Source organism: Eptesicus fuscus, chromosome 1 (genome assembly GCF_027574615.1).
Source record: "Eptesicus fuscus isolate TK198812 chromosome 1, DD_ASM_mEF_20220401, whole genome shotgun sequence".
Classification (NCBI taxonomy): domain Eukaryota; kingdom Metazoa; phylum Chordata; class Mammalia; order Chiroptera; family Vespertilionidae; genus Eptesicus; species Eptesicus fuscus.
Genome location: NC_072473.1, coordinates 208,410 through 222,499, shown reverse-complemented (window position 1 = coordinate 222,499; position 14,090 = coordinate 208,410). Strand labels below are relative to the sequence as shown.

The 14,090-nt window shown below is 61.1% G+C and overlaps 1 protein-coding gene across 1 annotated transcript; it reads right to left on the bottom strand.

The window, feature by feature from the left end:
- Nucleotides 1-233: 233 nt before the first annotated feature.
- Nucleotides 234-12,251, bottom strand: SHOX (short stature homeobox). Its single transcript, XM_054715383.1, has 5 exons — nucleotides 11,936-12,251; nucleotides 7,789-7,997; nucleotides 2,357-2,414; nucleotides 2,154-2,242; nucleotides 234-479 (listed from the first exon to the last, which is right to left on the bottom strand). The coding sequence occupies exons 1-5, from the start codon at nucleotides 12,249-12,251 to the stop codon at nucleotides 234-236; spliced, it is 918 nt and encodes a 305-aa protein (XP_054571358.1).
- Between the last annotated feature and the right edge of the window lie 1,839 nt (nucleotides 12,252-14,090).

Here is a 14,090-nt window from a genome sequence, read left to right as displayed (position 1 = left end):
CGGGGTCGTGCGTTCCCCCGGGAGGCCCCCTCTCCAAGCCAAGCGTGGGGTCCCCCCCGCCCCTGGCGAGGAAGAGGTGGGGAGGCCGCTGCGCCAGGGCCGGGTCCGGAGTCCGTGTGGCCGAGGGGGGCGCGCGCAGGGGGGTCGAGTGCAGGACGCAGCGTGGGCGGGCGGCGGCGGCGGGGTGCGGGGCCGGGCGCGGGCGCGCGGGGAGGGGGGGCGCGCGCGGCGGGTCAGAGCCCTAAGGCCTCGGCGTGTTTGCGCGCCTTGAGCCGGAGGTCGGCGATGCTGGAGTTTTTACTGTTGCTCTTGGCGGCGGCGGCCACGACGGCGGCGGCCGACGCGGACTCGGCCAGCGACGCGATGGGTAGGCCGAAGGGCGGCGGCGGGAACATCAGGTAGGGCGCGTGCGCCGCCAGGTGCGGGTGCAGGTGCGGGTGGGCGTGAGCCACGCCTTCCAGCTGCAGCTGCGCCTGGACCTGCGGGGTGGGGAGAGGGGCGAGTCGGGCGCGTTAGGGCTCCGGGATTTTTCTACCCAAATGAACCCCAAGGACTGCTTCTCTCCTCTCCCCCTTGCCCCCCCCCACCACTCCTGGGGACCCCCACCCACTCCGCTGGGGGATTCGGGGCTGTCTTCTCCTCACCGTGTGCGCCCCATCCTGAACTGGGGAACCCCCCAGATCTCCACGCCCCCTCCCAACCCCGAGCTGGGTGATACCCACTCTCAAGTCCTTTCCAACATTGGGGTGTCGACAGCTGGGCCACCCCCTCCTCACCAGAGCCCCCCCCCAAATTCTCTCTTTGACCTCACACGAGTCCCAGAATCAGGCTCCACTGGGTTTTGACAGAGGTCTCTCTCCACCACCCCCGCCACACACAACCCTCCCCAGGGACCTCCCAAATCCGTGGGGCGCACAGCCAAATCCTCAGGCTCATTTCATCAGGGCCTCGTGGCTGACCCCACGTCGGGGTACCCGGGAGGCTGAGGGGCCACCCTGTCTGTCCTGGGGAAGAGAGGCTGAGCTGTGAGAAGCTCAGGCAAGGGGGGGGGGGCTTGAACCCCCCACACCCATGTCTGTGCACCCCACGCCCAGCTCCGTGGCCCTGGAGGTCCTTCGGGCCTTGGGCAGGTTAACCCTGAAATCAGGCAACTCGCCCCTCATCCGTCTCCCAGGCGTCCCGTTACACCTCCCCCAACACCCGCGTCCTAGCTGACCAGCCAGGACCCAGGCCAGACCCCCCCGGACCTCTGCCCCTGCCCCCAAGCAAACACTGGTCCCAATATAACCTTGGGGCCGCATCTTTGGGGCAAAACAGGTTTGCGTCGTGGCCACGCCTCTGCTCGGCCCAGGGCACCCAAGTTATTCCAGTGCGCACACTCCCCGCGACCCCCCCAACGTGGGGGCTCCAACCGGGTGCCAAGTTGGTTTTGCGCGCACGCGAGGTAGGGCGCAGGGTTGGGGAGCGGGGGGGCGCTGCGTTCTCAGGATACCCCCCACCCTATACCCAGCTCTGGTCCCGAACCGAACCGAACCGGACGTAGGCCCTTTGGACACTACGACTCCGTGCGCCCTTCAACCCCGCGGCCGCTCCCTGTCCATGTAGGACAAGCTGCGCTCTGCGCGCTCCGGACAGTGTTCGGAGCTGGGCCTCCCCCAACCAACTCCGAGGTGTGGGGCAAGGCTGGGTCCAGCGGCCCGGCAGACAACTCTAGCCTGGGCCCTTAGCGCGCGAGAAGGGGGGGGGGGTACGGTTGGGGCGTCGACCCCGCCCTCACACTCAAGTGCCCGCCAACCCTCCGCTCCCCCCCCTCCCCGCCCCCAGGCTCCTGGAGGTGAGTCTGTGGGTGGCTCCTTGGGTAGGTGGGATTTTGTTTTCCGCCCCCCGCTCTCCGATTTTGGTAACTCTGGTGCTTAAGTTTATGGCCTGGGCCTCCCCCGAAGGTGAACCTTGGGAGTTTTTACGGCGTGAATTTAATGCGTGCCAACGGGTCTATAAATGCGCTTTTGTAGAAGCGGCCTCCTTTCTTGCGCGCGGGGAGGGGGGGCGGGAGGAGCCGAGGGGAAGGGAGCGGGACGGGGAGGAGGAGGCGGAGGCGGAGGCGGAGGCGAGGGCCGAGCGAGAAGAAAAAGGAAAGGAAAAACACCCGCTACCTGTTGGAAAGGCATCCGCAAGGCGCCCATGTTCACGTAGGGGGCCACCCTGCAGGCGTCCAGGTGGCTGGCGGTGCCCAGGATCACCCCTGCGAGGGAAGACGGGGGAGGCGTGAACAGGCCGAGCGTGTGCGCGCGCGCGTCTGCGCCTCGGCGCGCGCCCCCGCCGCCACCCGTGCGCCCGCGTGCGCGCGCGCACCTACCTTTATGCATCTGATTCTCCTGTTTGCGGCACTTAGCTCTCCTGTTCTGGAACCAGACCTGAGAGAGAGAGAGAGAGAGAGAGAGAGAGAGAGAGAGAGAGAGAGAGAAGAGAATCTGGTGAACCAGGGAGACGGAGGGCGTCTCCACCACCCCCACCCACCCTTCACCACCTCCTCGCTCCACCACGCGCTCTGGCGTGGAGCGCCCGCCCAGGGCGAGGCCCCTACTACCCGCATCTAATCCCCTGCCCTAACCACACGCTCCAAACTGGCTCTCCCCCCCCCCCCCGCCCCGCTCCCTAGGGTGGGGTTCGCCAAGCTCACTCTGGGCCCGAGAGAGGATCGTGGGCGTTCAAACATTGATTTACTTTTTAATATATTTTTATTGATTTCAGACGGGGAAGGGAGAAGGAGAGAGAAACATCCATGATGAGAGGGAACCATGGATCGGCTGCCTCGTGCACGCCCCCTACTGGGGATGGAGCCCGCAACCCCGGCATGTGCCCTTGACCGGGAATCGAACCCAGGACCCTTCAGTCCGCAGGCCGAGGCTGGATCAAGTTCCATGTCCAGTTGATACTACGGAGTCCTGCCCTGGCCGGTGTGGCTCAGTGGATAGAGCGTCGGCCTGCGGACTGAAGGGTCCCGGGTTCGATTCCAGGTCAGCGCACTTGCCAGGGTTGGGGGCTCCATCTCCAGTGGGGGGCGTGCAGGAGGCAGCCGATCCATGATTCTCTCTCCTCATGGATGTTTCTCTCTCTCCCTCTCCCTTTCTGTCTGAATCAACACAAAGGTATTTTTTAAATATATTTTATTGATTTTTTTTTTTTACAGAGAGGAAGAGGGAGAGAGAGTTAGAAACATCGATGGGAGAGAAACATCCATCAGCTGCCTCCTGCACGCCCCCCACCTGGGGATGTGCCCGCAACCAAGGTACATGCCCTTGACCGGAATCGAACCCGAGACCCTTCAGTCCGCAGGCCGGCGCTCTATCCACTGAGCCACACTGGTCAGGGCTACAAATTTGTTTTTTTTTAAATATTACAGAGTCCTGAACCTCCTGGATCTGTGGGGACCCGGCGGGTGGGCGCCCCTCAAACGCACGTTTTGCCCTCTGCAGGGGCTTAGCTTCTCCAAAGACGCCTAATTCTTGGGGTGCCTGGTGAAGAGTGGGGTGGGGGGAGAAGGGCGGTGGGAGGCAGGCCTCGCCCAGCTGGGTTCGCTGGTCAAAGGCAAAAATCTTCAGCATCCAACTCCCCAAAGCCCCCTCCCCTGCGCTGCACAGCACACACACACCCCCCAATCGGTCAACTGGAGGCCCTCAGGCGCGCAGACAAATCTGGACAACCCCCACCCCCAGAAAAAAAAAGTTCCCAGTTAGTTAATTCCTTTTTTAACTAGTTTCCACGCCACGGGAGACCAGGACACAAAGGAATTGTCCCCTCCCCGCCCCCCACTCGGCCCGGGTGGCTCGCGGGGACCCTGCGCTGGGCGCGCGCGCGCGCACGTGCGTGCGTCCTATTCCACGCGCCCACCCCGAACCCCGGACCCCTGGGCGAAACCCGGCGGGTTGGAAGCACCTGAAAGTCTTTGAAATCTGAACTTCTCCACGCTAAGGCTTTTCACAAACAAGATTTCCACCCGGGGCCGCGCCATCCCCGCCCCCCACCTCCCCACCCCATGCCACCCCCTGGTGGGAACTGGCTTTCCACAAGTTTCCAAAAATTCATCTCGCCAGGCTGCAGGGAGGCAAGGGGGGAGGAAACAAAAAATGTGCATAGTTCTGCTGAAAATCCATCCCCTCCCCTAAAAAAAGGACCCTCCCCCCCATCCTTTCCCAACCTACTCGTTTGTATTCCTTCCAGTGTTTTCTATCTGTGCTCGGTCACCCTTTAGTTCCGCGTTCGTGGCTACCGTTATCTTTTTCTCCGGCTGTGGAGCAACTTGGACATTCGTTATTCTCAACTCTGTATCCGATCCCGATGCACACACAGGTCTGATCGATCGCCATTGCCTCTCTCTCTTCTTCTGGAGAGTTCTCTGGTTCTTTCCTTTAGGGGAGGTGTGTGTGTGGGGGGGGGGGTCTGTTTCTTTGTCTCCCCATTGTGGCTGCCTGTTTGGGTTTGGGATGGATCGAATTCCTCTTGCTCTTGCCCCTCGTTCGTTCGGGTGGCCTGGACATTTCTCACCGGCTGGGGCGCCCCCCTCTCCTGGGGAGGGGGTTCCCCACACCCCCTGTTCTGGGGGAGCATAAATTCATCTGAAGGAGGGCCCATTCCCAACGCGCGCGCGCGCCCCCTCCCTTCCTCCCCGGGGGCCCTGCAACCCCGCGAGCGCAATTTCCAAAAAGCACCATCCTAGTTAAATCCAGGAAAAGCCAAGCTTACTTCGTACCCTTCAAGGGCAGCAAGGAAGGGGGAAGGTTGGGCGGGGGGTAGAGGGGGAAGAAAAAAAAAACACACACAACACAAAAACATTATGAGGAATAAAAGTGATGAATTAGCCGGGGCGCGAGGCCATCCATCAAGCTTGGGGTAACTTTCGATCAATTCCAATTAGTCGTGAAAATGCTAAGTAACGCGGCCGACACTGCGTTAGACACTTACTTCTTCATTTAGGCGGAGTTGGGGGGGGGGAGGAGGGGGGGCGCGCCCAGTCACCCATCTTCCTCCCAAACACCCGTAATCGGATTTCCTTTTTGATTTCCATTAGCGACAGTGAATAATGACATTTAATTTAGCCGCTCTCGCCCGCCCGCCATCCACCCGGAGAAGAGATTTGTTGGTAATTAAATTACCGCCCCCCCTCCCCCCCCCGTTCCTCCCGCGCGCCGGTCTCATAACTTTCCATTTACAAACCCTGGCAGCTGGGAGCCGGAGACAACACTCCGAAATAAAAGGTTAATCAGCAACAGCTTCGTCGTCGGAGCCGCAATTTATTTAGAACAAATCCCGGTCCCCCCACCACCAACCACCACCACCACCCCCACCACCCCCAACGAAATGGAAGCTGGAGCTTGGAACGGCGCGCACCGGCGGACGGCTAGGCGCGCGCGCGCGCGCGCTGCGGGGCCGAGGCTGGAGGAGAAATCCATCTCCTGTTATTCGCCTCTCCCCCTTCCCCGTTTTTTTTTGGTTTTTTTTGTTTTGTTTTGTTTATTTCTCCCCCTGCCACCCCCCCCCAATCCGTGATTTTTGCACACGCGCGAGACCTACGCGTTTCCATTGAACCGATTTCCACCTCCTGTGCCACGCGGGCCTCGTCCCTGCGTGCCCAGACGCACGGCTTTTGGGTGACGGCGCGCGCTCGTTTTTTATTGTTATTTAACAGTCGTTACCTTGTAACTCCTACAGTTGTTACATTGTAACTCGCCTGCCTGCCTAGTAACAAAGTAACGGCTGTAAATAATTGACTCCCTGGGGGGGGAGGAGGGGGATGGGGGGGGGAGAAGGGGCGTTTTGGGAAGGTCTGCGGGCACCCCACCCAGCAATTGTCCGCCCCCCCCCCCCACCTTCCGCGGCGCGCGCGCGCGCGCGCGTGGCTGTGCGCTTCGGCTGTGCTCTCCGCGGCCCGGCCTGGGAGTAATAGACTTCGGAGTGAAATAGTGCGGAATTCAATTACAAGTAATTTATTTTTATCGAAACACTACATCAAGGCCTGAGAGATATTACCGAGGCCGGGCTCGGAGAGACACATAGACAGACACACACGCGCGGGGGCGGGGGGGGGGGGAAATGACATAAGAGTTGATGTCCCCTTCGGCCAAAGTTTAATCTTTTCATTAATTTATAGGGCGCAGCCCAATTCATCTTCCCGGAGAAGGGTGGCCGGCAAAAAGAAAAAGAAAAAAAAAAAGCCTTCTCCCCCGGAGACACCCCAAAAAGGAAGAGGGTCCCCAGACCGCCTCTGCCCATTGGGGTGGCACCGATGGTTCTGAAAACCGACAGAAGACGGTCCATTGGATGCGTTTCATCTTAAGTCACCCTCGCTTTCCGAAGTCCAAAAAAAGAAAAAAAATGGAACACGGTTGGGAGCAAAAGAATAAAAATATATATAAATATATATATACTCCAGCTGGCGTGGCTCGGTGATTGAGCATCGGCCTAGGAACCAGGAGGTCCTGGGTTCGATTCCAGGTCAGGGCACAAGCCCGGGTTTTTTGGGGGGCCCCATCCCCAGTGTGGGGCGTGCAGGAGGCAGCGGAATCCATGATTTCTCCCTCCTCGTGGATGTTTCTATCTCTCTCTCTCCCTTCTCCCTTCCTCTCTGAAATCAAATAAAAACATATTTTAAAAATAAAAGAATAAATAGACATATACACGCTTTCTTGGATTGGCAGATTTTCGGACAACACCCTCCCTCTATTAAAAAAAAAAAACACACGCATTTGATGGTTTTTCGTTCGGAACACAAACATTCGGGACAAAGTTCGGTTCTGGGGAGCGGACGACACCCCCCAATAAGACCAATAAGACGGCGGCGGCGGCCCCTTTAAAGCCGCCTGCTTCCCCGGTCGGCAAAATTAATTCCGTGTATGTAAAACCAGTCCCCAGAGGCCCCCCGGATCCTGCCCTCCGCTCCCCGGCCCTCCTGTCTTTCTCGGAACGGTCACAACAGGACGGACCGAGGGACAGACGGAAGGCCGACCTCCTGGGGGCGCGGGGCGGGGGGGGGCGGGGTCAGCCCCGCTCACGCGCAAAGGGACCGGATCTTGGCTCGCCTGCCCTCATCCATAAATTATTACTTATTAATTTCGCGTTCGCAATACCCCCGGAAAGGCTCGCTCGCTCAGGCGCCCTCCTCCTCCTCCTCCTCCTCCTCCTCCTCGCACGTGCTGCGCCGAACACCCAGGGCGCCTCCGACAGTGGCTCGCCAGATGGGGCACCCGACTTTGGCCCGGTTCCCCCCCCCCCCTCCCTCCTCCTCCCTCCTGGAGCCCCGGGAGCCAGCGAGCGAGCGAGCGAGCGCGCTGGGGCTAATCCGGGCCCCCGCGCGGGCAGCCACCCAGCTCATCCACATGCCGGATGTGCAAACCCTCGCTCCCCAAATCCCCCCCCCTCCCCATCTTTCTGTTCCCTGGAATGGAGCGAGGAGGCTGGCCAAGAGGAAGAAGAAGAAGAGGAGGAAGAAAAGGGGAAAAAAGGATCCAAATTCCTGACAATCTGGACATATGAAGATCGCTTAGACAGAGTAAGATAGTTCTCTCTCTCTCTCTCTCTCTCTCTCTCTCTCTCTCTCTGGGCCTCCGTTCGTGCGCGCGAACCGTGCGCCCCCCCCGGTGCGCGCGCGCCAGGACCCGGGGCATCTCCAAAAGGGCCTGGTTCCAGCCCGGCCTCCAGGGTCCCCCCGCCCCGAGCTCCTTGAAGGTGCCCAGGCGCCCTGGTGCGCCCCCAGGGGCCCGGAGGCGAGGGGGCGCGGTGGTGAGGTCCTACCTGCACGCGCGCCTCGGAGAGCCCCAGGCGCTGGCTGAGTTCCTCGCGCATGAAGGCGTCCGGGTAGTGCGTCTCGTCGAAGAGCCTCTCCAGCTCGTTGAGCTGCTCCAGCGTGAAGTTGGTGCGGCTGCGCCTTTGCTTCAGCTTCGTCTGTCCGTCCTCGTCCTCCGACTTGACGTCCTCGCGCTTCTCCTTGCAGTCGTAGATACCTGCTGGGCGGGCGGGCGCGCAGGGCTCAGAGCTGGGGCCTCCCCGAGTCGCCACCACCACCACCACCAACTCCCTGGGCCGCCCGCCCCCGGAATCCCTCCACCACCCACCGCTTGGGTGCCTCCGGGGGCCCGTGCGCCCTGGGCCCCTGACGGATGGCCCACGCGCTCGCGCGCCGGCGCGCGGGGCGGGTGGACGCTTTTGCGTCCCCCCGGAAGCGTGTGCGCGCGCGGGGCCTTGGCATCCACGCGCGCCTTGGACGCAAAGTCTGGGTCAAAGTCGATAAAAGCAACTCAGGGGGGGAAGACTCGCTATTTTGTAACAACTCAGGCCCTGGCCGCGGGGGGGAGGCGCGGATCGCCAAATGGTTCCCTTAATTTTTTTACTTTGTATCTGTTGACAGATGAACATAGCCTGTCTCTCTCTCTCTCTCTCTCTCTCTCTCTCTCTCTCTCTCTCTCTCTCGTTCGCTCTCTCCTTAAGCGCCAGCCCAGCCCTAGGAGCCGGAGACTCCCTCCCTCCGCACACCATGAACCTGGGGGCACGACCCCCCACCCTGGTCTCCATGCGCATCAGCCCCTCAGCTTCTCTCTCTCTCTCTCTCTCTCTCTCTTTCGCACCCACGCGGGTCCGGAACACGCCCCAGTAGGGCGCCAAGCGTGGCATTTTCTTATTTCCAAAAAATTATGGCAGCGTCTGTATTTGCTGGGAAGAGTGAGTGGCTGGGGAGGGGGTCGGGGGGGGGGCGCGAGGGAAGGTCTGTGTCCCCGGGGCAATTCAGTCAGCTTTTAGGAGCGTCTCAAGCAGACACTTCGCCTCACTTTTTTGGAAATGGAGCCCTTTCTTGCCAAGCTCAGGGATTTAAAATCCACTCAACACTGCCGTGAGCTGTGTCCCCAACATGTCCCTTCCCCTCTGCTCCCCATCTTGGGGTGGCTGAGCCCCGTATGTCCCCTGGGGGGGCCAAGGACAAGATGGTGAGCTTCCGGCCTGGCCCGGCCTGCGTGGCTCAGTGGTTGAGCATCGACCTGTGAACCAGGAGGTCACAGGCCAGGGTGGCGGGCTCCATCCCCAGTGAGGGGCGTGCGGGAGGCAGCCGGTCCATGATTCTCTCTCATCGTGGATGTTTCTATCTCTCTCTCTTTCTCTCTCTGAAATTAATCGTTTTGGTGTGTGTGTGTGTGTGTGTGGGGTTTGTTTGTTTTTTTTTTAAAGATACTGACTTTCCAGACACTCCCGCGTTCTACCAATTCCGGAACCATCTCGAATAAGCACCATCAACTCATCAAGTCAGAAACTTTCAAATGAGGGGGTGGGGTGGGGGAGGGGGGGTTCAGGACTTCTGTGGGGAGAGGAGAAGTGGGGACCACCCCCCCCCCCGCCCCCGGCTCCGTGAGCTGGACACCAGACGCCCATTCTGGACCCTGCCCGAGCGTCTCCCCGTCAAGCGTGCTGCATTTTATTTTCTTCCAATACATTTTTTTTATTCTTGATTTTGGAGAGGAAGGGAGAGAGAGAGAAAGAGAGGAAGAGAGAGAGAGAGAGAGAGAAACACCAAGGAGGAGAGAGAATCACGGACCGGCTGCCCCCTGCACGCTCCCCACACCTGCATTTTATTCTCTTTAAATGCATTTTTATTATTGATTTCGGAGAGGAAGGGAGAGAGAGAGAGATAGAAACACCAACGATGAGAGAGAATCACAGACCGGTTGCCCCCTGCACGCTCCTCGCACCCGGGATCAAACCACAACCGCCCTCCCGGTTCCTAGGTCGATGCTAAACCCCAAGTTTCTTTCTTTTTTTTTTTTTTTTTTTAACCCAGAAAACAGCAGGTCTTTCCGAGCGAGCTCCCGGTCCCTTCCCCCGGCAGGCAGTAAAAATTCCTTCCCCTTCCCGGAGGAGGAGACCACATGCTGAATTTTATGCCTCTGAACTCTGAACCTCCCAGGATGGATCCCAGCTGAGACGCCCTGGCTTCCCCAGTGCTTTCAAGCCAGCGAGGGTAGCAGCGAAACACACACACAGACACGGACCCGGCCGGCCAGCGGCGGGCACACGGCTTTAGCGCCCAGGACCGACTGAGCGACCTCCGGGTTTCTCGGGGAGCCCAAGGGTGCCCTGACCTCCCTCCGAATACCAGCCTGGAGGGGGGAACCTCAGCCTGGTGGGGGTCTGCACCCCCAAGCTGAGGAGGAGGGGGGAAAGGTGCAAGAGGGAACATAGATTCCATCTGTCCTCTGCTTCTCTCTCTTTCCTACGAAACCGCTCTTAAATGTCCCTCTCGCTTTTCGGAAAGGCCCTGGACAGTTGCACTCGGCTGTGTTGGCAAATATTCCTGGGGTGCCGGCTCGGCTTTCCTGGGACAAGAGGGGGGGGTTGGAGTCTCGGAAGAAGTGGGGGAGCCAGCCAGGAGCCCCCCCCACCCAAAAAAAAATGAACCGTCAGCCCTTAGTTTGCTCAGCCAGCAGCTCTCTCTCTCTCTCTCCCCCTCGTCAAAGCGAACAGTCATTGTATGAATTACAGAGCCAGGTGTGGGAGACCTAAACCCCGGAGGCAAAGCAAGCCAGTAATTGGGGGGCTTATTTTCTAGAAGGTCAAGCCCCTCATGCACAGAGGGTCTCCTGGGACTTCAAGGCCACGGGGCACCATTCAACTCAGCCGCCACCGTGAAAGGGTCCCAAGGAACCGGAGAGAGAGAGACGTGGGTGTTGGAGAAGCGGAACGAGGGGGGGGGGAGGAAGGACCACTTTTTAGGGAGACCCCCCACCCCACCCCGGACCTCTCTCAACACTCAAATGAGAGAAAGGAGACCCCTGTGTTCAAATGGCAAACGCCCTACACCCTTCCCTGCCTTGGTCATAAAAATGAAACATTGTGACCATCACGAAAATGAAACATTGTGGCCGCTTGCAAAGAGGCTCGCTGCGCAATGTAACCAATTTGTTGCCGGGAACGGAGGGCGCGCTGTCCGGACCACCTCTGGGAAAGCCCCCCTAATCCTGATTTTTGCGCGCCCCCTTTCCCCTCATCCCCTCTCCCCCCAGGACTCAGCAACCGGGTGGGGGGGGGAGCCGCGACCCCAGGGCGCAGATCTCTCGCCTGCGCACGGCAGGCCGGCTGCGCTCTTACAGCCTCGGGTAGGGCCGCCCGCCCGTTGCCGCCACCGCCAGCTTCCCCGGGCGCCCTTCAAAGCCACATCCAGACGCTGGCCACCTGCGGGGCGCACGAGTGGTTTTAATTTCCAGGCCCGGCTCAGCCAGGATCCAATCTCCAGGTTCAAGGGAGCGGGTTGGGGGCAGGGGGGGGGGGGGCGAGGGAGAGAGTTTTTTTTTTTTTTCCCTCCGGAGCGAAAACTACGGAGAGGTTTAAGGAGGCGGATGGCCGGATTCTAGCTCCGGGCAGCCGCGGAGCGCAGGGCGCGCGTGGGGATCTCCGCTCTGTGCGCACGAGGGTGCCCGCATTGAAGGAAGACTGGCAGCCGGGCGGGGGGGGGGGGGAAAGGGGGGGCTGATTTCGGGTTTTAGGCACACACACACACCCCGTCCTCTCTGATGGACCCCATCCCGGGCAAGTTCACCGGCAGCCGGGAGAAGGGAGTCCGCCAGCGGGGCGGCGGCGGGCGGCGCGCGGGGATCCGGCCCCTGCCCAGCCTCCCTCCTCGGCCTGGCCTCTTCCCTCTCCGCCTCCGCACTGGACCCCCCGTTTTTTTGTTTTTGTTTTTTCTTTCTTTCTCTCGAACGGGGAAAAAAAAAAAGCCAGATCCTTCCCATCCGAGCCGTGGCTGTCCGTTTGCGGGGGAAGAACGGAGAGCTGAAGCCGCGGTTCCGCGCGCGCGCGCGCACGGAGGAGCGAAGGGGCAGGCGGTGCAGGCTCCGGGGCGGCGAGGAGGCGAGGCCCCCCCGCCCCCCCCCCCCGAGAGGGGCCCAGGGGATCTTACCTTCGGAAATCCTCCCCGCGGCGCCAAACTCCTTCAGCTTGTCCTTGTCCACGCCATCCACGTGGTCCCTGAACAAGTGCACCGGGCAGTGGCCGCCGCCGCCGCCGCCCTCCGTCATGTCCTGGAGGTTGGAGTCCGAGGCCCCCAACTCCCGGGCGCGCGCCAGTCCGCTCTCCAAAACTTCCCGGTACGTGATGGAGTCTTTCTTGGCGCCGCCGCCGCCGCCGCCGCCGCCTCCTCCTCCTCCGCCGCCGCCTCCGCTCTCCTTCGTCTTCTGGTCAAAAGATTTGGACACGAACGCCGTAAGCTCCTCCATAGCGATCCAGGCGGGGGGGTGGTGGCGGGGGGGAGCGGGGGGCGCTGGCGGGGGTCCGCGGGGGGCTCGGCGGCGGGGCTCTGGCTGGGAGCCGGGGCTGGCGTGCGCTCACCTCCCCGCGCGCGCCGGAGACGACGGCGAGGATCCGAGGATCCGTGTGAGAGTAGGTCCCTCCTGCGGTGATTTATGCCTTTCCATTGGAGGTCTCACTATTTATACGCGGCTACCTCCGCCCAGCCGGCCCCCCCCCCTTCTTCCCGCCCCCCCTCCCCGCGCGCCCCTGTCGGCAGCAATTAAGACTCCGGGGCGGCGGGGCGCACGCCGAGACGCAATCCGCCCCCCCCCCACCCCCCCACCCCCCACCTCCACATCGGCAATTGGCTTTCTGTTCATTTCATCACGGGCTGGGCGTTCGTTGCACCTCGGTGCGCAGAGGTACGCATCGAATTTGTGGAAGGGAGAGAGGGAGAGAGAGAGAGGAGGGAGAGAGAGAGAGAGAGGGCGCGCGCGCGCCAGCCAGCCAGCGAGAGAGCGGGCGGGCGGGCCGGCGCAGGCGTCAGCGGGGGGCCCCCCAAAAAAACAGGTATCCCGCATTCCCTCTCCGCGGCTGGCGGAAACGAAACTCGAGGAGGAGTTTCTGGATGGTTGCGAGGAGGTCCTAGCCAGCGGGCCGGCCCGGGTTGGAGCGCAGCTCGGCGCGCGCGCGCGCGCCTAGGAGGTACCCAGGCGGGGTTGGGTCCGCGCGAAGGAAGCCACGCGGAGAGAGACCGAGGGCTTCCGGGCGGCGGGGACGCGGCGATGAAGCGGGCGGAAGCCTGGCTGGACCTGCCCGCGCTGGCCGAGGCGAGAACCGGAGGAGCCGTGGAGAGCGCGCGCGCGCGCGCGATGCGTGATTGCGGGACCCCCGAACGGGAGAGAAAGACGCCCCCTTCCCCTCCCCGTTCTACCGGGAGATGTGGCTTCTCAGGGGCCGCTGCTGCCCAGCCACCGGCTTTGGGGGCGCTTCTGTGGAGACGTGGACATGCCCGCCGGTCGCGGGGGAAAAAAACACACAACTAATTTGTCTACGAGAATCGTTCTGGCACGCGCGCGCGCGCGCGTGTCCAATCCCGCCGGCCCGGACCCGGTGCCTCCTTCTTTAAAGCTGTCAAACTGGTGTCTCGGATATTTATTTGGGGGAAAACATATATATATATTTATATAACATTTGGGCTGTGTCACGGTTGTCTCCGGCAAGCCCCTTCCCGCGCACCCCACCCTCTCCAAAGCGCTTCGGATGAAACCACTTCGCGCCACGGCCGGCGAAACAGAAATGCATTCAACAGTCGCCGAAAGCCCAAGCCAAGCTCGTCGGGGCGCAAAACTCCATCTGGAAAGAAAGTTGACTTTTTTTCTCCTTTTCCCTCTTTTTTTTTTTTTCTCTTCCCTCCCCCCCCCCCCCCCTTTCTTTCTCCTCCTCTTTCTCCCTCCTCCGCCCCCCATTCCCACGCTGGAAGTAGGACGAGGTTTTGGGGGAAAAGGGGGATGGTGTGTATTTTGTTTTTTGTTTTCTTTGGAGAGTTTGATTTTCGCCTTTTCTGAAGTTGGGACGGGTCTGTGTCCTTAGACCCAGCATCCGGGCCATCTCACCTCCCGAAGCCAAACATCGTATCCTTTTGGCGAGACTCGCGAAGGGAAAGGGAAGGATTTGATTTCTCCGGAATATCACGGGGCCTGGGGGTCGCGTGCATGTATGTGTGTGTGTGGGGGGGGTGTCTTGATCTGGGGGAAAGGGGGAATAGTCAGGATTAGGAGAGTTTTCCAAACTGGGCAGGGGTGGTCCCATGGAGGGGGGTAGGG

Coding starts and splice junctions, on each gene's coding strand:
- SHOX (XM_054715383.1), bottom strand. CDS start 12,251: ATGGAGGAGCTTACGGCGTTCGTGTCCAAATCTTTTGACCAGAAGACG. Junction 7,998..11,935: donor CGCGGGGAGGATTTCCGAAG/GTAAGATCCCCT, acceptor CCCGCCCAGCAG/GTATCTACGACTGCAAGGAG. Junction 480..2,153: donor TGCGGATGCCTTTCCAACAG/GTAGCGGGTGTT, acceptor CCCACCCCGCAG/GTCCAGGCGCAGCTGCAGCT.